Source organism: Urocampus carinirostris, chromosome 15 (genome assembly GCF_059441175.1).
Source record: "Urocampus carinirostris isolate Australia breed hairy pipefish chromosome 15, RoL_Ucar_1.0, whole genome shotgun sequence".
Taxonomy (NCBI): domain Eukaryota; kingdom Metazoa; phylum Chordata; class Actinopteri; order Syngnathiformes; family Syngnathidae; genus Urocampus; species Urocampus carinirostris.
In genome coordinates, this window is record NC_142363.1 from 9502773 (window position 1) to 9526672 (window position 23900).

The following is a 23900-nucleotide window of genomic DNA, read 5'->3' on the forward strand; positions in this document are numbered from 1 at the left end:
GGTAACTTAAAATTAGTTTTATCTGGTTATATCAGTATCAGAAATTATTTTCCCCCCATTTTATTAACACTCCACTTATAACGTATTGGCACAGATCAAAACACCTCTCTCTCTCCATCTCGATTGAAACATAAATATTAAACCAAAATGTGTTACCCTTAGCTAGTGTTTGGATTAAGGCACTACAACCGCAAAGTGGACCCCTGTGTGTTTCATTCTGTCTGCCCCTGAAATTACACAACAGGTACACAACCCCTAGTTTGCGCAGTTTATGTGCTGGTATTTAAAAGAAAAAAGGCAGCACAGAGTACAAAATAACCTCCAGGACTGCAATTCAATGTTTTGATTTGTCCTTTATTATTTCCGATTGGGGTAGGTCAGAGATTAGGTAACGACTGCGATTTCTTTAGATTTTAAGAATTGCTTTTTAAGAATATAATTCCGTTTTTTTTCTTAGTTGCATATATAAATTAAAACTGTCATTTTCTTTTTTTCTTTTTTTTTAAGCCTTGTCTGTTGTTCAGCAAGCAGCTGCAGTCAGGACCCACTCAGACCTTCAGGTCGGAGAATACACAGACAAGGAAGAAATGTTATCGTGGACTGACCACCAGTGGAGCGAAACACTAATCAACAAACAGGTATGTTGAGTATTTATTTTTTCCCTACTGTTAAAAGACTTCACAACCACGACACTCGGGCGAGGAATTTGCGTGGTTAACGGAATGCAAATTTTTACGTCAGAAGTTGAGTACAGACTTTCCCCTACTTACGGCCATTCGACATACGCAACGGTAGATAGAAAACATTTTTTTCGGGATGTTGAAAAAATATCCGGACATTGCTGTAAGTTAGATTTTGTACTGTCTGCACCTTTTTCCGAGTAGTGGACAGTACTGTAGTGCTTTTTTCTGTTGCTTGGCGCTGTGCATCTACCCCGAAGAAGAAATCCGGCCGCTACTCCCTGGTTTGTGTGCAATCATTACAACTTGTACTGTATCGCTGGCGCGCAAAGAACATTTGACGTTTTCATTGTTGAATATCTTGTGCGTCCATTCAATATTTGTGTGAAGTATAAAGAAGAGGCGAGCGTATCTTTTGAAACAAAAGTAGAATAAGAAAGCTTGATGCGGTTGAGAAAATGGTCGGAACACTTTTTTTCGGCCACTTTTTACCACGCATGAGGACCTCTTGAAGCGCATTTCCCAAAAGTAAGTTAAACCTCACTCCAGTTATCTTTATAGAGCATATTATTTTATGAAATGTTTATTTTTTAGTACGGAACAATACAGGTAACTCATACAAGCCTTAAAATACTTATATAAACCTTAAACATACAAAATATAGCAGTGAAGCAACTTACGAACAAATTCAACTCACAAATAATCGTCGGGAACGTAACTCGTTCGCAGATCGGGCAGCGTCTGTAAAGAGCATGCTTATTTGGATTTGACCCACTGCGGTGGCTACCAGTGGCTAACCATTCAGTTACATTCAACAATTGTCCACTAGTTTTAAGTAACATGAAGCATAAAGTTATGAAATTACTATCTCAACTAGACACTACAGTCCTAATTCAGCCCAATGTTGTCCGTACGTGACGTTTTCAATATGAGTTTGTTCAGATTCTTCTTCTGCAAAAAGCACAAAGTGACGGAGGGAAGGAGTAACGGCATTAAACGACTATGAAATGGATGTATAGTACGTTTCTGTTGTGCGGGTATATTTTCTTTTGTGTGTCTGAGAGAAAAAAATAAAACTATGAAAAGCTAATACAATTTCAGAGACATATTTGCCAACCTGTTAGCAAAAAAGCTACATTGGGACGCGTTTTGGGCTTATGACCACACTCGCGTGCTTAAAAGTTACTAGACAATTTTCAAAAGAATAAAACATTGAAAGTACTTACCTAAATAATGTTATTTGTTAAGAAAAGGTAAAAAAAAAAATAAAAAAAATTTCTACGACCTGCACGTTGCTGTCATGGCAATCAGTCTCGTCATGAGCTCGCCCAAAAGGTTTTACCTAACACTTACAGCAGCTTTTCTGAAATAGTGGGGCTCCCTCAAGCGGCTTGCGGGCATGGTTTGACCTCATGGAACAAATTAAGAAATTACAACATTTTTGGTTAATTTGAACAGAAACATCTGTTACTACACAAAATAACCCTAAACTTCGATAACCCATAAATTAGTTAACTGAAATAATTGTTTTTAGAATCTCAACACACATTTGTTTTTCTCTGTTTTGCCTTGTGATTTTAAATGGGGAAACAAAGTAAAGGCATTAAAAAATACGTCAATATCACTAAATTGTAAAAGAAAAATGATCAATTTAAACGGAAACTTTTAATGTACTGTATACACATTGCAAAATCTTGATTTCGACATCTATTTCCTTGTTAAAGGTCACAGTTAGTACCCAGGAGATCTGCCCTCCAGCCAGTGGCAACCTTTTAGGCTGGGGATGGTCAAACAATGGCCAAGAGATTTAATCTGTCCCACAAGAGAAGCATAAACAATGAGCCGCTTCCCATCAAACAATGACCTGCAGTTTTCTGGATGTCGCCAAAATCACGCGCCACTCCAAACACCCACTCATTGCAGCATCCCGATGTTATTTTATTTGAAATAGAATTCGCTGTTTAAGGCAATATTATTGCATTTATCTCGATTTCTTCGCCTGTGTCACTTGGTGTGGGTGGTTGTAAATAGAAAAAAAATCTCCTCCCTTAGAAAGGTCCTTGTATCCATTTTTGTCCTCATCCTCCAGCCAAGGGATTAGGAAAATGAGAACTATGGCTTGATATTGCAATGTTTCCTGGCTGGGGAGACAAGGCGGTGGGTTTTGGCCTTCTTGTCCACCATTGCCCTCAGACGGCGTAGGCCGGCGAGACCTTTGCGAACCAGACCGCCCACTCTCCACTCCGAGCATGTGAGGAATCAGCAGGAAAAAAAATTTTTTTAGGCCTGCTTGTGGGTTTTTATAGGTTTGGGAAGTCTGGGCCAAGAGGGGCGATCTTAGTCGCCGCCCTGTAAGTGGAGTTGGCTGGCGGCATTTCTCCTACAGGCCCATGTGCAAATGTTTTCATCCCAATGTAGCCCGCGACTCAAAAAGTATTCCCACCCTTGTTTTGGGCTGGTAATGGAATGATAAATAGGTAATTGAGAATATGCAATTAAAACATAGAAATTCATTGCTTTGTGTTAAACCGGTGTGAATTTCATATTACCATATAATTTCTCTTCATACGTTTTTATCTTGTAGGTGCTCGTAATGACTCCTCATGTATTCCTGCATGTACTGAGGAGTCAAATCTTGCCATTGTCAAAAATCAACTTGGTGGTTTTTGATGATTGTCATCTTGCAATCAATGATCATCCCTACTGTGAAATAATGAAGGTGAGTATATTGTCAAGTTTAATGGTTTATTTTTGTTTTTAGAATATATTTTGTACCATATGCCAGAAGTGTAATAACTCAGTCATCTATGAATATTTTTTGACTTCTAACCACTTATAATGTTCATCTGCATTAGACCTATCCATACATATGTAGATTTTAGGTTATTTACCGTAAAACTCGAGTTTTTTTAAACTTTGCATACAAATGACTCGTATGCACTTAAGAGAAAAATACCAAAATCCCGTTAAAATACACCAGGTTTATAATAAGTCAAAGATCAATTTGTAATGTATGTTTATACGTCAAAATAATGTGCATAGTGTGTTTTGTTTATAGTATGTGGTTGTCTCCCAAATGCGAAAACCGATAAAACACAGCACAATGTCATTTTGAACATCCACATGTTCTCACAACCTGTGGGAAATTTTTAGCTCCAAAGTGTTTTCTTTTCAATGCTCTCTTGGATAAAATATATCAAAAGCATGAAAACGTACATAATATGCACTTGCACGTCATGAGGGTTAACACATGTTGGCCAGCAGAAAAAGAAAAAAAACCCCAAAAAAACACCAAAGGTTGAGGGTACATCCACCAGTTCAGATATCCCTTTAGTTTTTGTGACGCGGGTGATGTCATGGGACAAAGCGCAGCAGAGTCTACAAAAACTGTTCAGCTCCCTAGTCTCAACACGCAACAGAAGAAAGCAATTCCTGTCCCCCTCCTGCGATTGAAGTTTTTATTTAAACAACCCTAATGTATTGTCCAATGGATTTCTAAACAATGTTGCTGTTCTTCTACTTCCTGCAGTTTTTTGATGGCATCTTATGCACACCTCGTATTCTGGGTCTTACGGCCTCTATTCTGAATGGAAAATCCAACCCATCAGATCTTGAGCAAAAAATCCAACATTTGGAGCAAGTACTGAAGAGCAAAGCTGAAACTGCCACTGACCTTGTCGTTCTTGACAGGTCATATAAACACTTTATATAAAATAAATTATGGTGTAAAAGCAATGTATTTATACTGCTTTTATGTTCCGTTTATTCCAGATATTCCTCTCAGCCAAGAGAAGTGGTGCTGGACTGTGGACCCTATCTAGATAAATGTGGGCTTTCCTCTTGTCTGCAAATGGAGATAGATGGAGCTCTTGACTTTTTGAATGATTGTAACGAGTCTGTTGCAAGAGAAGGCAAAAGTTCTACTGCAATTTCCCAACAGGTCAGAATTAATATATATTGGGCCGCAAGTAAGTATTTGCCCCCTTTCCGCTTTCTGTGTTTTTTCAAATTTATCACTCACAAAGGTTTCAGATCATCAACCAGTTTTCATATCATATAGAGACAACTCAAGAACATATGAAATGCAGTTTTGAATTGTTGATTGTAATTATTAAGACACAAACAAATTAAAAACATTCTGCTCTATGTGGAAAGGTAATTGCCCTCTTTTGTTAAATCACAAAGCAACTACAGTTTTGGTAAAGCTAAGTTTATTTTTGCAAACTTGAATGCCAGCCCCTGCGCTTAATCAAGAAATTATTTAGATTGAATCTGTTTGACAAAGTGAAGTAGGCTACTAAATCTCAAGATCATAATTAACTGGCCACGATCCAAAGAAATTGCAGAAGAAATTAGAAAAAAAGTTATTGAAATCTTTTAAGATTAGGTCAAGGCCAATTCCAAGGCACTGGGGCTCCAGCAAACCACTGCCAAAGCCATTATACACAAATGGAGAAAAGTGGGAACAGTGGCACTCCTTCCCAGGAGTTGTCAACCAACTAAGATTACTCCAAGAGTACGTCAACAGCTCATCTAGGTTATAAAAGAACCTTGAAAAAAATCCAGGGAACTTAAGGACTCGCTGGCCTCAATTGAAGTCAGTGTTTATGACTCCACTGTAAGAATGACACTGGCCTAAAGAGGTATGGGAGAATTCCTTGCCAAACACCTTTGCTCACATTTGCCAAAAAGCATCTTGATTATGTAAAAGACTTTTGGAGAAACATTCTGTGGACTTCTGAGTCAAAAATGGAACTTTTTGGAAGGTGTGCAGCCACTTACACCTGTCGTAAAAATGGCACAGCGTTTAACAAAAGGAACATGATGCCAACAGTAAAGCCTGATGGTGGCAGTGTGATGGTCTGGGGCTACTCTGCTGCCTCAACTTTCAAGGGATCCCAGTTCGAATCCCGGCTCGTCCGTGTTACATGTCGAAGTGTCCTTGGGTAAGACACTGAACCCTAATACCCCCAATAAGCAGGTTAGCGCCTTACATGGCTCCAAGGCCGCTATTGGGAAATGTGGAGCACATTGTAAAGCGCTTTGGGATGTCATTGACTTGAAAAGCGCTATATAAATGCAGATCACTTCATTTCATTTCATTTCATAGTGGAATAAGTTTGTTGGAATAATTTGCAGTGCATATCGCAGCTCTATTTTTTTTTTAATCAGACTAGTAGCAAAAATACCTTCAAACAAGCGACGAGAAAGGCCTCTCTTGTATATTACTCTTTCATTATGTTTTGGTTGGGTTTACTGTGTGTTATTTTATGTGTCTTTATCGCTCATTTTGACCATGTTCAACACAGGGTTTTGTAGGTCTTTGATTTTGCTCTTTGTGAGCCGCTGTGGTTGCTAATCCTGCCAAATGATTGACTGGTCTTTATCACCTCCTTCGTCTCCTCAATATCAGTTTGTAACTTGCGTTTTCATTGCATTAGCGCCCCCATTTTCTCTATTGGTCAGGTTGTAAACTGCAATTTAGATTATTGACTTTTATCGAATGTTTTTATTATTTATCATAGCAAAAAATATATGATGATATTCATCATTAGCGTTTTATCACTCAGGCCTACTTCGAACTTTTTAAGCCTTTAAGCCTTAAGATTCATTGATGAATAAAGTAGAAATTTCATTTTCAAAGGTCCAGACTGTTTTTGCACTTTTTTTTTTTTTTTTTTGCATTCAGTCTTTAAAACTCCTTAACACACTTGTTGTCACTTTACAGGTTCTCAGTGACTGCAAGGCTGTGCTGCAGGTGCTGGGTCCCTGGTGTGCAGACAAAGCTGCAGGTATCATGGTGCGTGAACTGCAGAAGTACATCAAGCATGAACAGGGGGAACTTAATCGCAAGTTTCTGCTGTTCACTGACACAGTTCTCAGAAAAATACATGCCCTCTGTGAAGAACATTTTTCCCCTGCCTCTTTGGACCTTAAGTTTGTCACACCAAAAGTTCTTCGTCTGTTGGAAATTCTTCATGAATATAAACCTTTCGAGCGTCAGCAGTTTGAAAGTGTGGAATGGTATAACAACCGGAACCAGGACAACTATGTTTCTTGGAGTGATTCGGAAGAGGAGGACGAGGATGAAGAAGTAGAGACCAAGGATAAGCCGGAAGCCAACTTTCCTTCACCATTCACAAACATACTGTGTGGAATTATCTTTGTGGAGAGGCGTTACACTGCAGTTGTCCTAAATAGGTAGGGTAAAATAACTTTGTTTGGTCTGAGAACTTTCAGATTATTGATCATAAATCTCAATTGAATATTTTAATGCAAAATAAATTTGTGAACATGGATGGATGGATCCATGAATGGAACACTGAACGGGGTATTTCTACTGCGTTGTGGCCTTTGATAATTTCATTGTTTTCATTTTGCTTTCAGGTTAATCAAAGAGGCAGGAAAACAAGACCCGGAATTGGCTTATATAAACAACAACTTTATTACCGGCCATAGCATTGGAAAAAATCAACCACGGAACAAGCAGATGGAAGTAGAATTCAGGAAGCAAGAAGAGGTTTGGAAATGAAGGGCTTTTGAATAAATCTGTCCCCTATCATAATTTGCTTATATTTGTGAAGTATTTGGTGATTTGTGATCAAAAATTGGTTACCAATGGCTAAATTCAACCTCCTTGCTTAGTGGTATCTATCCATTTTCTTCTGGGACAGCATCCTCAGCACATCCCCAGCCAATTGATATCACTAAAAATTCACCACAAGTAATGTTCCTTCCAATTTTCCGTAGTATGTGAGCATTGCGTGAGCAACTTAATAATTAGCGCACATGTCCAAAACATGAGATTGAATTAAGTTTCATTATCCTGGTTTTCCGACGACACAATTTCAGAGCTAACAAGTACTTAGAATCGCCTGTCGTTTACTACGCCTGTTTAGAGCAAATTACTTAATACAAATCCATCCATTTCCTAAATTGCTTATCCTCACAAGGGGTGCTGAAGCCCACCCCAGCTGTCTTGGGGCAGTGGGCACAGGAAACCCTAAACTGTTTGCCAGCGGATCGCAATTTCCATGAAAACTAAGAAAATCGGATAGAAAAAAATCAAAATGCTTTTACTTTCAAAAAAAAAAAAAAAAAAAAAAAAAAAAAAAAAAAAGAATTCTACAAATTTGTTCATTATTACCCATGTGATCCAATTAAATTTGACAACATTCACAATGAAGTTTTTTGTGATCGTTGTTGTTTGTAGTGTTTTTTTTAAGTGATAACTTTCTAATAACTACTTTTAACCTAAAATTGGTGCTCTTAAACGCTACTAAGAAAGGCATCTCCACATCTAAAAATTATTTTCATCCAATCTGATAAAGTTTGCAATATTTGGCAGCTTTGCAGTTTAATTTTTTTAAGATTTTAATGATTACAACATTAAAGGTTCGTACGGATGCAGAAAACCTTGAAGCTTAACATTGCGTTTTCAAGGATTGAAATGTGCTTGAATTTTGGGTGAAGTGCTTGTAAATGCTTGAAATTGTTGCCATTTACAATAAGTCTTAAAAATTACACAGACACTCGCTTTACCTTGAATAGCAGCAGCTGGCATTAGTATCTTAAAGTCATGTCTTAAAACATGCAAAAATCACATGTGTACACCGCAGATATATTTGTGGATCTACAAATTACGTGATTCAGACTGGATCTCTTATTTTAATTGTACTGGAAAAAAAGAAATATCGGCTTTGAAAGTCCTTTAAAAAGTGCTGTAACTTGGTCACGAAAAAAGGTGTACAAAGCTTGGGCATTTTTAGATTTCCTTTACTAAATGCCCCTTTTCTTTTCTAGGTTCTTCGTAAATTCCGAGCTCATGAAACCAACTTACTGATTGCCACAAGCATTGTTGAAGAAGGTGTGGATATTCCGAAGTGTAACTTGGTCGTGCGATTTGACTTGCCAACTGAATACAGGTCCTATGTCCAGTCCAAAGGCAGAGCTCGTGCTCCTCTCTCGAACTATGTTATGCTGGCTGATAGTGACAAGACCAAATGTTTTGAAAATGATCTCTCTACATACAAGGCCATCGAAAAGGTCAGGTAACCTCTCCATAATAATGGTTCATTAACTGTTACCTCCATTAAACAGGGTTCATTCCTTCACCAATAGCCGGGTTTACTTGGGGACTTTGTTCATTCCAAATCTAATTCTCTAAGTGAAGATACAATGCTGTTCAAAATAATAGCTGTGCATTGTGACTAACCAGAATATCCCTGGCTTTTGGTATATTTTTTATTTTTACATGCCAGACAAGTTACCAGTAGGTGCAGTAGATTCTCAGAAAACAAACAAGACCCAGCATACATAATAGGCACGCTCCAAAGGCTGTGCAATTGGGCCACTATTTCCAATGGGTGTGTTAAAAAAATAGCAGTGTGGCAAACATTCTCTGAGTTCATCAATTTTTGGGATGAAAAAAAAAGAAAAACGGTTGTGTATTGGGTGGCGTCTAAGGATGATGAAGTCAGCACAGGTAGAACATGCATTTTAGTAAAATGGGTCGTTCAAGACGCCGCTCTGAAGAACGGCAATCTTTGATTAAAAAGTTTATTGGACAGAGAAGAACCTATAACAGGTGCATACAATGTTGGGTGTTCAGCCGAAATCATCTCCAATGCCCTCAAATGGGTAGAAAAAGCAAACACGTGAAAGAAAACTTAAAATCAACAGTAGAATAACTAGAATGGCAAAGGTTCAGCCAATGATCATCTTCAGGATGATCAAACACAGTCTGCAGTTACTTGGAATGGCTGTGACTGTTAAAAGAAGTAAATTTATTTTCAAGAATCCCAATTAAAATCCTCGTTGTTTAGAAGGAAAAAAAGCATGTTCTGTAGAGGTTGTAATTCGCCAAAGAACACATCAACTGGCCTTAAGAACAATTGATAAACATTTTGTAGACTGATAAAAGAAAAAATGTCTTTTTTGGGTCCAGGGGCCATGGACCGTGTGAGACGACCCCCAAACTCTGATTTCAAACCTCAGTACACATTGAAGACGATGAAACATGGTGGTGCAAGTATCATGGTCTGGGCATGTTTCTCCTACTCTGGTGTTGGTCCCTTTTTAGATAGATGGTCAAGTCAAGTCAAATTTATTTATATAGCCCTTAATCACAAAAATGTCTCAAAGGACTGCACAGGATTACAATGACACAATTACCTGATCTTAAACACAGCAAACGGCACTCCTGTACACTTTGATGTTTTTCACCAGTACAGCCAGTTTGTCGGTCTTATTTGGTAGTTCACATTTTCCATGATTACGGACAGTACCGAAGGCTTATATCGCCGCTAGCCGCTTAGCCTTCACCTTAGCTCCGGCTCTGCAGCCACGATGGGGCCCTCTCATCACCAGGCACGAGAATTCTTCAGGGCAAGGAGTTGATTCCTCGAATAAACACATTTTTGTGCGTTAAAACCCATGCCATAGGATAGAAAGTAATCCAAAGTGTAGTTGTCAAACGGGACAAAAAACACCGAAGATAGAAGCAGACAATAAAAACAAGAAATCACAAAAAGCAACACAGAGCTGCTGGAGAGGCTGCCGCTCGCAGCGGCGCCTTTGATTTATACCAGGGATCATTGATCAATTTGTGTATGTCAAGATACTTGAAGAGGTTATGTTGGCTAATGCTGGAGAGCACATGCCCTTGAAACGGTGTTTTCAACAAGACAATGACCCCAGACACACGATTAGACGAGCAAAGTCTTGGTTCCAAACCAATAAAAATATTGTTTTGGAGTGGCCAGCCCAACCCCCAGATCTCAATCCAAACGGCAACTTAGGGGGTGATATAAAAAACTGCTGTTTTGAAGCAAAACCAAGAAATGTAAACGAATTGTGCAATGTTAAGCAATCATGGAGTGAACTAACAACTAGATCATGTTGCCCTTTTTTTTATTTCTACACCTTTAAAGGCTGATCTGTTTTTGTTTAAACCTTGAAGATGAATTAAAAGGGCGGGGTGGGGACAGAGGAGGGTTTTAGGATGAAATGGAATAAATTTTTTCCTGAAAGCCTCCTCCAGGTCCTTCTTGCAAGTGAGATATGCATTGATGTCTTCTCCCCTTATTTTGAATGTCTACTAACTTATCACTATTATTGTTTGAATTCATAGTTGGTATCTTTTGGCAACCTATAATTTATTTTCTGTTCTCTACCTGCATATGTCATGCTCTGAAAACTAATGCGTGTATGACAATGTAATTCTTTTATTTCACACAGATCTTGAGAAACAAGTGCTCCAAATCTGTGGAGGTTAGCAATTTTGAAGAACAAGTTTTTGATGATGACCACATTCTTCCTCCATATGTTCTTCGATCCGAAGATGGGGGTCCCCGGGTCACTATAAATACAGCTATTGGTCACATCAACAGGTATGATCCTGTGGTTGCGTTGTATTCAAAATCCATGTGCCTTCCCATTTCACTTATTATAAAAACTACACTTTTCAGGTATTGTGCTCGGCTGCCCAGTGACCCTTTTACCCATTTGGCCCCCAAGTGTAAGACTATGGCGACACAAGATGGAAAATTTCAATCTACTCTTTATTTACCAATCAACTCTCCACTAAGGGTGCCTGTTAAGGTTTGGAGTAAACTATTACAACTCTACCCGAGAAAAGAATTGCAGGTTTTTTTTAGCATTTATTATTGTCTTCACAGGGTCCAAAAATGAACTGTGCCAGATTGGCAGAAAAAGCAGTAGCACTTCTTTGCTGTGAAAAACTCCATCGAATAGGTACAGTATGGGCTGTACATCAGCATCCCCTTTTATTTTTATTTGAAGTTACTCCCAAATTCTTAAATATGCAAAATTATAGGGAATAGTGCATGGTTTTAACATAAAATCTATAAATATTTACGACCAAAAAACACAGTGAGCAGCAAGGCTAACTGGGAACCAACGACGAAAGTGGCAACTGCTATGTTAAAAAACACATAAATAAAAAGACACGGTAAAACCAACGGCTCTCAAAGTGAAAGTGGGACTGGACTACAAAAAAGTCAAAATGAGTGCTGGAGATGAAGGATAACACCCAACATACCCACTCAAAGCATGCCTAATGAGTAGTAGACAGCAGAGGCCCCCATATTCAGTTGTTAGGAGGTACTTTGGCCACTTGCGAGTTTTGTCTAAAAAAACAAGAAAAACTGCAGCAACCTGCACTGCAAATTTCCAGACTATATGTGGCAGGCGAGACTGAGAACACGACAAAAAAAATTCTACCATTTAAAATGATATCGTCAAAGTCATGTGTGTAATAAATGCAAGATGCAGCCAAGCAAGAACCCAGCATGGCTATTATGGACAAGCATTTGCAGAGAATATGTAGCATTTTCTTTGTTTAATCAGTTTTGATTCAGTTAATTGTGGCCCTTTTTAAAAAAAAAAAAAAAAAATATTTTTTTAATTTATTTTATTCTTAACATTTTTATTTTTAGATTGACCAAGTTTTTACAAATATGTTATTTTGACAAACTCTTATTAATTGTGGTTTGGATTAGTTAATGGTGTTTGTTAATCTCATGATGTTTTACTATTTTTTTTAAGGTGAGCTGGATGATCACTTGATGCCAGTCGGAAAGGAAACTGTGAAGTATGAGGAGGAGCTTGACCTTCATGATGAAGAGGAAACGAGCGTTCCTGGCCGGCCAGGCTCTACCAAGAGGCGACAGTGCTACCTGAAAGCTGTAAAGAAAATTATTGATTTATTCTTTTGATGCGATCACAGCCACAAGTATGAGACTGAACGACAGAAAAGTGCTTTATGTTAGTAATTTAGGTCAACATTGGATTCACAAGTTATCAGGGAACCTTTGTAATCAGTTGGCTGAACCGAGAGAACATGGTGCCAACATTTTTGCTACATCTACTTTTCTGTTTTTCTATTGAAAATATAATATATAATGTTGATGTAATTTGGTTCCAGTTCCGGATTGAGAAAAAATATTTTATATATATATATATATATATATATATATACAGTGAAGAAAATAAGTACTTGAAAACCCTGCTATTTTGCTATTCCTCCCACTTAGAAATCATGTAAGGGTCTGAAATTTCTGTGAGAAAGATAAACTAAAAAGAAAAATACAGAAATCACAATGCATGATTTGTGTTTGTGTGAAACAGCTGCAAATAATTATGTGAACACTTGTTTAGGATCTAGAATTCTGACCCTGAAAGACCTTTTAGTCCGCACATTAGAAGTCCACCTGCACTCCATGTATCATCCTGAATCAGATGCACCTGTTTGAGGTCATTAGCTGCATAAAGAATCCTGTCCACCCCATACAATCAGTAAGACTTTAACTTGTAACATGGCAAAGACCAAAGACACCAGAGACAAAATTGTACACCCCCACCAGGCTGGAAAGGGCTACAGAGCAATTGCCAAGCAGCTTGGTGAAAATAGGTCCACTGTTTGAGCAATCATTAGAAAATGGAAGAAACAAAACATGAAGGTCAATCTCAATCGGAGTGGAGCCCCATGCAAGATATCACCTTGTGGGGTCTCAATGATTCTAAGAAAAGTGAGGAATCAGCCTGTAATTACACGACAGGAGTTGTTGTTGAACTTTGGGGTCATGATTCCAATACGTGTGTTTGGAGAATAGATACAGCACAATCAGAACACCATCCCTACTCTGAAGCATGGGGGTGGTAGCGTCATGCTTTGGGGGTGTTTTCTGCACATGGGACAGGACGAGTGCATTGCATTTAAGAGAGGATGACTGGGGCTGTGTATTGTGAGATTTTGGGGAACAACCTCTTTGCCTCAGTCAGAGAATTGAAGATGGGTTGTTGCTCGGTTTTCCAACACGACAACGACCCAAAGCACACAGCCAAGAAAACCAAGGAGTGGTTACTTTCAAGGTTTTAGCATGGCCCAGCCAGTCTCCAGACCTCAACCCAATAGAAAATCTTTGGAGGAAGCTAAAACTCCAGGTTTCTCAGCTATATTTTCAAAAAACTTATCAATTTTCCACTGTTTTTTATTAAACAAGGGTAAAGGCTGGAAGCATTGTTTTTTCTAATGAAAATGAGGGTTGAAGCTTTCTTTTAATATTTCCTATATAGCTGCTGAAGTAAATTTTCTGTAGGCCTTTAAAAATGAGTCATAATGGCAGAAATTGGCTGCCATAAGCTCTTCCCTTTTGAGAGATGTCTTATATTGAATTAGTACCAATGTACTGGAATAAATTGGAAGATTGGCTTTGAATATCTTTATGAAGTACTTTAATTTGGCCATGAAAAAGTGTATGAACCCTTTTACTAGCGTATGAGCAAAAGTAGTTTGTTTATACATACGTGCATTTTAAAAGTTGCTAAATTTCATGATGGCCCCCTTGCCTGCTCGTGCCTTTCCCAGGTAGTTGCAAGGCAAAGACAAAAACCCGTTAACATTCAAATTCAAACCTACCTTAAATGATGTTTGTGAAATACACTTTCCCTTCTGTATGGTTTTCAGATACCGGAGTGTTTGCAGGATAGTTATGCTGTCCCTGAGCATACTTACTACTTGTATGTCATTGGAATGGTTTTGACAACGCCACTACCGGATGAGCTGAACTTCCGACGAAGAAAGCTTTACCCACCAGAGGACAGTACCCGATGTTTTGGCATCCTGACAGCAAAACCCATACCGCGAGTATGTTCGAATTGAATGTGCTTTATTGTGTTCAGTGGAGCGGCACGGCAGCTTGCATGCTCTCCCCGTGCTTGCGTGGGTTTCCTCCGGGCACTCCGGTTTCCTCCCACATTCCAAAAACATGCATTTCAGGTTAATTGGTCAGTGAAAATTGTCCTTAGGTGTGAATGAGCGAGTAAGTTGTCTGTCTCTGTGTGCCCTGCGATTATCTGGCAACCCGTTCAGGGTGTTCCCTGCCCACTGCCGGAAGATAGCTGAGATGGGCTCCAGCATCCTTACTGAGGTAGGGATGAAGGGTTAGGGTTAGCGGTGCAGTTGATAAGATCCTTTATTCATTCCACAATGGGTAAATTTCTTTTGTTACAGCAATAAAACGGTGAAAAATGAATAACAGCTAGAATATGAACAGTAAAAACATTTTTTTAGAAATAAAAAAAATAAAAAACAATATTTTCCATGGAAGGGTGTGCAAAATAGTTAAAAGTACAGTGGCCAGTACAGTAATGTGCAAATATGCAAATTTCTGGAGGGTATGATTGATGGGTGGATTGTGTTCAGTGATTAAGCAGTGTCCACTCTCTATTATTTCTATAGAAACTATAATTGGGGCACTCAATAGCAATAAATGAGAGGTTTGCAGCATCGTGTAATGTTGTAATTTACTAAAAATCTCATGACATATGAAAAATGTAATATAATACCACACAACGTAACAACAGATATTGACTGATATTATAATAATATTTGTATATGTTTTCCCGGATTTTACATTCCTGATAGGGTTAGCAAACGCAAAAAGATCCTAGGACGGGTTTCTCAAACTAAAGTTACCTAAGGGTCATCTGAGCTAGAGTCATGGTAAGGTTGGGCCGCATCAGGTTTTCCTCAAGAAAAGTTCTTAAAAAATAGATACCACTGTTTCATGTTCCTTTATTTTTTTGTATTAACTCAAAATTAGATCTCAAAGAAGCTGTTCGGAATTTGGAAGTTTTTTTATCCACTGCCCCCATCTCCTGGCCTTGTGTCATCATTGCAACGTTAGCTCATTCATGATGCTTGTGCAAGTATTTGCATTTCTTGAACTCACTCGAATATCCTCCTCTTCTACAATCCTGTTTGGACTCCTTGAAGCAGGCATTTTCATTCACCATATTTATGCTACGCTAAAGAATTTAGAAAGAGAAAAAACACCACAGTGATGAGCATGACAATGGTCTCCAGCTTCATTCCACTAAAGCAGGGATGCCCAAAGGCCAGTTACACGCCCGCGGCCTCTTTCATAAAATTATATTTATGTGGCTCAACAGTAATGTTGACCGCAGTATAAAACAAATTTGTACCAAAAAAACAAAACAAAATGTCGCCTGATGGCCACCTTTCCTGTCGCTTTGTGCAAGAATTTTAGCCCACTCCGATTCCGAATGGCAACTGTAAATTAAAAAAAAAGGAAAGTTGACTTTGAGGTGTGCCGCTTCCGGGACATATGGAAATTTGAGGTTTTTTTCAACAAAATCATTAAAAAAACAGCAACTGCCTAATTTGCCAAGAGAATGAAGCTGTTTTCAAAGAATATTATATCAACATGAACTGCCGGACAAATGCTCACTACAAAAAGCTAACTGGAAACTAACACTGTAAAAACGTGAAGCAATTGGAAGCTATTTTAACGGCAGAGCGCTTTATCACAGACAGAAACTCAGTGTTGAGGAAAAAGGTGGTAAATGCATTCTAAAAAGAAGTTTCGGAGGGATGCGGAGGACAAATATTTTAGGATACAAAAACGGCATCCCATATCAAGTATTCGAAGCCAAAAGTATGTTGTACTTGATGTTATAAAAAGAACAACATTTTGTGGAGTAGATCAACACATTAGGCTATGATAATCATCTCCAAATGCATGGTGACACCATCAAGAAACACAGTGCCCATTCTAAAAGCACAAACAAAAAATGTCATATATATCCAAAATATGCAAATAACTTTTCAATACACACTTGCATGGAGCATTTTTGAGTCAAAACCAATGTTCAGTCCATCTATATAAATGATGGATCCAAAGGAGATTGTTTTCCATCTCAAAGGAAAGATTTAACACGTTGCAAAATAAAATGTCATTGTATTATTAATAAACATGCAATTATGAGTAGACAGTTGGATTTTGTATTTGAATTGTCAAATTATCACTGTATTAGCAGGGTAAATGTACCGTCTTGCTCCAAAGCTGTAATATAGATGTACTGTACAGCTTATACTATTTTCTCTTAACTTATAGATTCCCCATTTTCCGGTCTATACACGGTCGGGTGAAGTGACTATCTCCATTGAGCTACAGAAGTCGGGCTTCAACCTTACAGCTTCTGAGCTTGACCTCATCATTCGCCTACACCAGTACATCTTTTCCCATATCCTTCGCCTGGAGAAACCTGCACTGGAGTTTAAGCCTACAGTTGCTGATTCTGCCTACTGTGTTGTACCTCTCAATATCGGTGAGTGAATTAGCTTGTATTTTCTTTGAATATTTTTTTTGCTGTTCATCCAAAACAGTTGGTGTTAATTTAGGATGAAAAACCGCAATTCCTTTCTCATTAATGCTTAACTTATCTTTTCATGATTACGCTTGTGTAATATGTTTTATTTAGGAGTCAATCTTCCACGAACCGTCCTTCAAAAAATCAAAAATGCTGGTGCGGGTACATGCATATCTCCTATTCTGGTTTCTTGTCGCTGGCTCTCAGTAACTTTAAGCCATATTTTACGTCCGGCTACACAATCAACTGAAATTTAACTGACATAGTTGTTGGAACTAACCCGATGATCTAATTACTGTAAATTACGCACTAGAGAGTGCTTCTGATTAAAAGTGGCATGCTGAAATTTAGGAACAAAGTTTATCTTTGTACAATCTGCACCGGATTTTAAGGCGCAGGTTTTGTCAGTTTTAGACTTGTCACTTGCTGTAGATTGCCTGACCCGGACTAGGAGAGAACTATAGTGATATTCACTCTCTTGGTGCAACACGCTTGAAATGTGTTCTTCATTTTTAAGTTGTATAAGAAAGTTTACAAATTAAACTAAGTATTCTGCTCTAACTCAAGTCATCCAGCCCAGGATTCCTGCTGATATTATAAAGTTTTAATAGGCATTCAATTCATCATTCTAAAAATAAGGCCTTAATTGGAATTAAAATGCCTTAAATACAAATTGAAATACAAAAATGTGAACACATTGATAACATTTATATTTGTTTGAACTATAAAAAGATGAAGAAAAGTAATTTTTTGTGTATCGTGATAAGAATGCGTCATAAATGTAGCAGACGAGTTCTGGGGAATTAGTACTTAATTGCTAGTTTTGACTAAGGATCCATGATGCACTGTAAACATTTTTTTTTTCCATGACTAAAACCTTGGAGAGTGCTATGTTTTTTTCACATGGAAAGTTTTCAACTGGAGCGAAATATGATTTTAAAAAACAAAAAACCATTTGCCTCTAATTCATGTCTTTTTTGTTTTGTTTTGTCCAATTTGTGTTTTTTGTCGACTTGGTCTTTAATTTGATTTCAAAAGGCTTAAAAGTCTTATATTTAACTTGCCTTAAGCTTAAGGAACCCTGCCAGCCATGCCATATACACAAACATCCCAAAAGGCAAAAAAATATTTGCATGTATTTTGCTCATTTTTTGCAACTTGCGGGTGATGTCGGGAGATACTGTCACGCAGCTTGCAATGTCGCGAGTCTCCTGATCCACAGTCCAAACACTCCACCCGAGAGAGCGGACAGACTAAAGTGGGCTGTAAAGATTTCCCCTGTGTCCCTCCTTCCCTCTTGTACGAAATTCCCTGCGATCTAAATGCACTTTTTTAACTATTTTTGTACTTTTGGCTTAGGCTCTGACTACCAATTTTCTACTTTTATTCTTTTGCTTCTTTGTTACAGAATACCAAAAAAACACTATTTAGAGTCTGCTACTGTGGGTGAAAAAAAGCAATTTTTTTAATGTATTGCTTATTGACTGTCAAATTACTAAAAGATACCGACTAGCAACTGGGCCTATATCAGTCCATCTCCCAAAAAGGAGTAAATGCAAATAGCAAATACACAATTACAATGATATTAAGACACAGTGATAGTTTGATAAAGGTCCTTAACTCGACACATTCTGTTCCTCGTAGCAATTTAGATGTCATGGGAGAAAGTTATGAAAAGTTAATTATGGAAATGGAGTTCATAAAGTGCTAACGGACAAAAAAAGTGGAAAATGCCCATTCATTTTTTTTGTTGTTGCTGGAATTGGTTATTGTTTTTCAATAACACAATGTGTTTGATTCCTTTTGATATTTTACTGCAGTTGGAGATTCCAATATGCTTGATATGGACTTCAAGTTTATGGAAGATATTGAAAAGTCTGAGGCTCGAAGTGGCATTCCTACTACTCATTTCACTAAACAAAATCCATTCACCTTCAAATTGGAAGATTATCAGGATGCTGTCATCATTCCAAGGTAAGACTTAAATCACTTTCATACTGTTTCTCACAATAAAACAAGAAAAAAGAAAGGACCTATTAAATGATGTACCACTACTTGATAAGAACCCTCATGAGTTGTTTGTTAGAAGCAGGAAATGTTTTTTGTTATGCTAGTAAGGTCAGCTATATCCGCTTTGTGTTAGGAAAGACTAAAGAGTAACCATGTAAGATGTACCATTTGCTAAACTACCTGAGGATACAGTAAATCACCTTTATGTTCTCCCAGGTACCGTAACTTCGACCAGCCTCACCGCTTTTATGTTGCTGACGTATACACAGACCTTACACCTCTCAGCAAGTTTCCATCACCAGAATATGAAACATTTGCAGAGTACTACAAAACCAAGTACAATCTGGACCTGTCTAATTCTAACCAGCCACTCTTGGATGTTGACCATACCTCATCCAGGTTAGTAGTACACTTATGCAGTTTCTAACTGTAGGAAAATGTTTCCTGTACCAAGAGATGGAGCAACAGAAAATAATTGAGAAGCTTTGCTTTACTTCAATGCAGTGTATTCCCATTACCAGGATTATCAGGGTCCATCATAGCTTGCAAACAAGCTGATCATTTGTTTCAAATGAGTTGTTCATGAGAAACTTTTATAGACATTCAGGACAAGCGGCCCTCAAGAGGACCAGGCTGCCCACCCCTTGTTATAGGGGCAAATGTGGATTTATATATAAAAGAACGCATAGCAGTATAGCTATTTCACAGAATATCATTGTTTTAGCGATGCTGAAAATGGAAAGGAAACAGGCTTGCAAAGTCCAGTTTAAAAGAAGGCCGTCAGCTATGTGGAGAAACGTGGAAATCGACCAGCCGCAAGGGAATTCAAGACTACTCAATCAATGCTTTGCATGTGGAGGAAGCTGAGCTCTGACAGATAAAAAAAAAAAAAAAAAAACAGCTAAGTTTATGTGGAGGTAAGGCTAGGTCACCCGAGTTGGAGTACAGACTCAACTGGTGGATCAATTAGCAAAAGAACGAGAGGGACAATAATTGCAATGTCACCATTCGACTGAAAGCTGTAATGCTAGCAAAATAAATTCAAATTGTTCTTTTTCAAGGAGGTTCTATCTTTTTTTGTTTATAATATTTTTTAGAGGGCGTCAGGGTTTCGTAAATTTTGCAATTTTTTTTCATCTGGACCATCACTACGGTATCGCTGCAACTTCCAGTGGATCATCATCATCACAAAAAATGGCTATCTTGCGCTCCTACTAAATCAAACTCATTGCCGATGGGCAAATCCAGCCCAGCCACATACAGTACCCAACATGGATGAGGAAGTGCCGCCCACTTTCGACATCCCAGTAAGTCACACTGTGGATAAGGTGACCAGCATGGTGGTGATTCACACAATGGTCACAAAAAGTCTAATTTTTCTTTTGTGCTTGGCTGCAATGCCACTGTTTGCGAATAGATTGTGGATGCTTGGACTGCATAATCTATATAGCCCTTAATCACGAAGAGTCTCAAAAGTCTTCACAGACCACTGTTACAGCATCCCTTGATCCAAAAACTACAAGGGCAAGGAAAAACTGGGAAACGCTTAACAAACCTAAGCACAAGGAAAAATAATATACCTTGAGAATGGGCTATGTCCTTCCAGGATGACCGTGCTTCAATGGATGTTGTAGGGCACCAATAAACAAAACACAGTCAACATTAACAAAAACACAAGTTTGCAGCAACCAAGGACACTGAAAGTGGAGCATGTGAACTTAAGAGGTTTAATGTAGATTTAGCGCAGTTGTGCAATTCCGACACTTATGATGACTGCTGGTTCCATTCAATTACCGATCAAAAATATGGTTTTGTTCGAGCTCTTTTTGTGCTTGTTTTATCTGTGTTATTTGCCAATAATGTTAGCACATTTTCATCAATATTTAATTAAGCAGAACCAAACTCAGTTAGCGTGTGTTTGCTTTCCTGTGAATAGGAGTTTTTGTTGTAGCAGTGAACAACATGAGTTAAAAGGTGATGTTTTAGCTAAAGGTTAAACCCAGGGTGAAATATCTGCCTGCAGTTTGTATGTAGGCCTGTGCCTTACGTGTCTGCTAAATACAACAGGTATAATGCATAAGTTAGACTGCATGTTTTGGTAGGTTCCACCTTATGATCGTGTAATATGGTAAAAAAATCTATCTGGATAATAAACAAGATGGCTTTATAAAAACAAATCTCGAACCTATTTATAAATGACCACAATTGATGAAAGACACTGAAGATGTAACACATTCTTCAGTGTTGATTAATTTACATCTGTTTTCTTAATTTACTCTCAACATTTGGGGATATTTGTTTGAATTGATAAGGTATTAGCTGTTTTGTGCTCACAGACTGAATCTCCTAACACCTCGTCACCTGAACCAAAAAGGGAAAGCGCTGCCTCTGAGCAGTGCAGAGAAGAGGAAAGCAAAATGGGAGAGTCTCCAGAACAAACAGGTATTCTTTATTGCCTATCACAAAGTTGTTAAACCCCTTTGAATTGTGCATACTTTCTTCCATTGCAACCATTTAAAAAAAAATGTACATTACTGTACAAGCAGCTTGATAATTTTAGAAATCAGAAGACGGAAAATGATAATCTTTCAGAATGTTTGGTGTGTATTGAGTGGAAAATGCGAGTAGCCAATAGCATTTGGGGAAATGATGCAAGGAGGACTAGATTTACACCAGGTATAAGAGGTAATAAAATACCAAGAAAAAGATTATTTATTTTCTTAAGCAATCCTTTTTTTTAAATCAAACAAAAACAAACATTTGACAAAGTCACACAAATGGTACCTCATCAACATTTCTAAAAGTGTAAAATTAGGGCAATGCATATAAACAGCTTTTATTGTTTTTCAGAAAGCCTACATTTTTCAGAGGTTTAAACATATCACATTTTACTTTTTTCGCCCCTGGATAAAGACTAGATCCTAATTCTGGATGAAGGAAAATGAAATGATGGATGATGACTACTTTTTACTTAATGGCTGTGTTTCTCACCTCTGAACCATAGCAGCATTTAACTGGCTAATAAGCATGGATTCAGCCACATTCACATTGAAATCTTGTTAAGGCTCGACAACCAACCAATTAGCACGGGAAAAAAAGTTAACTTTACAGCAAACTGTAGAAAAATTACATGTAGAATGTGAAAAAAAAACCTGTTAAATTTATTTATTTGGCCCAAGTACGTGATTTAATGAGTCATTTGTATGGATCACAGATGATGGTTCAAAACTTGTTCCTTAAAGGTATTTCCAAATTCTTAAACATGGAAATTGTGAGGAAATAGTACATGTTTTTCCCAGAAAATTCACCTCTTTTTTTATCGATACGTTCCAATTATTTTCTGAGATGTTGCATTTTGAAGACAGCATGTCTTTGTCATCCTGAGCTGTAACATCCTAGCAAGCCAGTCTCCATATTGATTTTCGTCTTAATTAGTCAAAGAGTTTGCTACTGTTTTAAGAAATGCTTTGGTAGTTTTTGTGGAGAATACCTAGGCGTTGTCGCAGGTGGATGCTGTAATGGTACGACAAAGAGCGAGCAGCCCAAAAGAGGCTAACTCGCAAAAACACGGAGAGCTGCCAACGGGGGGCTAACGAGTATCGCTCATCTATAGGCAGCCGTAGCCTCGACAGAAAAATGCAAAGTTGACCGACCAAGAAACACGTGATGAGCATCTAAGCTCACCTGAAACCGACAATGAAAAGCAGCAACTGCTACAGGAATAAACCAACGGACACGGCAAAACTGTCGCTAACACCAGGCTAGCCGGCTGAACAACACACAAAGGCCAGCCAACGAGCGGCAACTGTGAGCAAACCAAACAGGAAAGCCCCAAAGCTATTGGGGAGCTAGCCGGAGAAAATTATACCAACCGTGACGCAAGCGGCGAAAAACAAACGAAAAGCTACAATTGCTTCCATGCAGAAGTGAGCCGTATGCAGTCACTCTTCACTACAGTCGCTATTGTTTCGGAGGTCTCCTCGCATGTCAATGCGATTCACTATTTTAAAAGTATTGTGTTCCTTCATTGCAACACTGCTCTACAGGAAACCATCCAGATGGGTCAACTTTGAGACAAAGTTTCTCGAGTCCTCTGGCGCTTGGAATATTTTGCAACATATTAACATTATTGTTGGGAGGAACATTACAGGTTCTCTTTCTTACTGAAAGCAATTTGGGAATACCTTTAGGGTCAACTTAAAATTGGCCATGTTTCCTGTAATTTGTTATTTTGTAGCAAGTGAGTGTTGTGATTCAAGACTGCTAGCTAGACTCATTCTCTCTTGACTATTCCTTATCATAACAACATCCTGAAATGATCTTGTATTTGACAGATCCTGGTCCCAGAGCTTTGTGCCATCCACCCTATTCCAGCATCACTTTGGAGAAAAGCAGTGTGTTTGCCTAGCATTCTCTACCGTCTTCATTGCCTCTTGACAGCAGAGGAACTCCGATCCCAAACGGCAAAAGAAGCTGGCGTTGGATCTCAAACTCTTCCTCCCGATTTTAGGTGACAAACTTGAATTTTTTTTGTCAAGGATTTATATTTAGCCATGTTCACATTGTAGCTAAATTTATATAATATATATATATATATATTTCCCCCTCATATGTGGTTCGTACCTAATTTTTGGCTCACTGTGTGATTTTACCAAATTGGAAATCAGACGGCCGCGATGTGAATAGAGGTTTGTATCCACCCAATATCTATGACATTAAAAGCCTGATGTGCTATGCGCCAGGACCGGATTACAGATGATGCTTGCTGATAATAGTCTGTAAATCTGTAAATTCACCATTGTTATTCAAAACCACTTCAATCTGTATACAATAGCAGTGACAACTGTGATATTGATAATTCTGCCATGCATAGCGTTTCATTTACTAGTGACCGCAATGACGTGACGTGTATAGTTGACGTGTTCATGGAATGACATGGGATATTGTCAGGTTTATCACCTAACATCCACAATATAGCACACAAGTAGAGACAAAAGACGTTAATTTTGACTA

The 23900-nt window shown here is 38.2% G+C and overlaps 1 protein-coding gene across 2 annotated transcripts in view; it reads left to right on the forward strand.

The window, feature by feature from the left end:
- dicer1 (dicer 1, ribonuclease type III) overlaps positions 1–23900 on the forward strand; it is a 45354-nt gene that overhangs the window by 9004 nt on the left and 12450 nt on the right. Inside the window, exons 4-21 of one of the 2 annotated variants that reach the window (XM_088354139.1) lie at positions 508–638; positions 3265–3399; positions 4210–4370; positions 4452–4620; positions 6409–6472; positions 6557–6881; positions 7068–7200; positions 8484–8726; positions 10920–11071; positions 11150–11282; positions 11360–11435; positions 12249–12388; positions 14170–14349; positions 16622–16835; positions 18698–18851; positions 19104–19286; positions 21224–21329; positions 23222–23397. In XM_088354139.1, coding sequence (XP_088210265.1) covers positions 508–638; positions 3265–3399; positions 4210–4370; positions 4452–4620; positions 6409–6472; positions 6557–6881; positions 7068–7200; positions 8484–8726; positions 10920–11071; positions 11150–11282; positions 11360–11435; positions 12249–12388; positions 14170–14349; positions 16622–16835; positions 18698–18851; positions 19104–19286; positions 21224–21329; positions 23222–23397 — 2875 coding nt within the window. Of the gene's footprint in view, positions 1–507; positions 639–3264; positions 3400–4209; positions 4371–4451; positions 4621–6408; positions 6882–7067; positions 7201–8483; positions 8727–10919; positions 11072–11149; positions 11283–11359; positions 11436–12248; positions 12389–14169; positions 14350–16621; positions 16836–18697; positions 18852–19103; positions 19287–21223; positions 21330–23221; positions 23398–23900 lie in introns of both variants that reach the window. The other variant, XM_088354138.1, reaches the window with a different exon arrangement.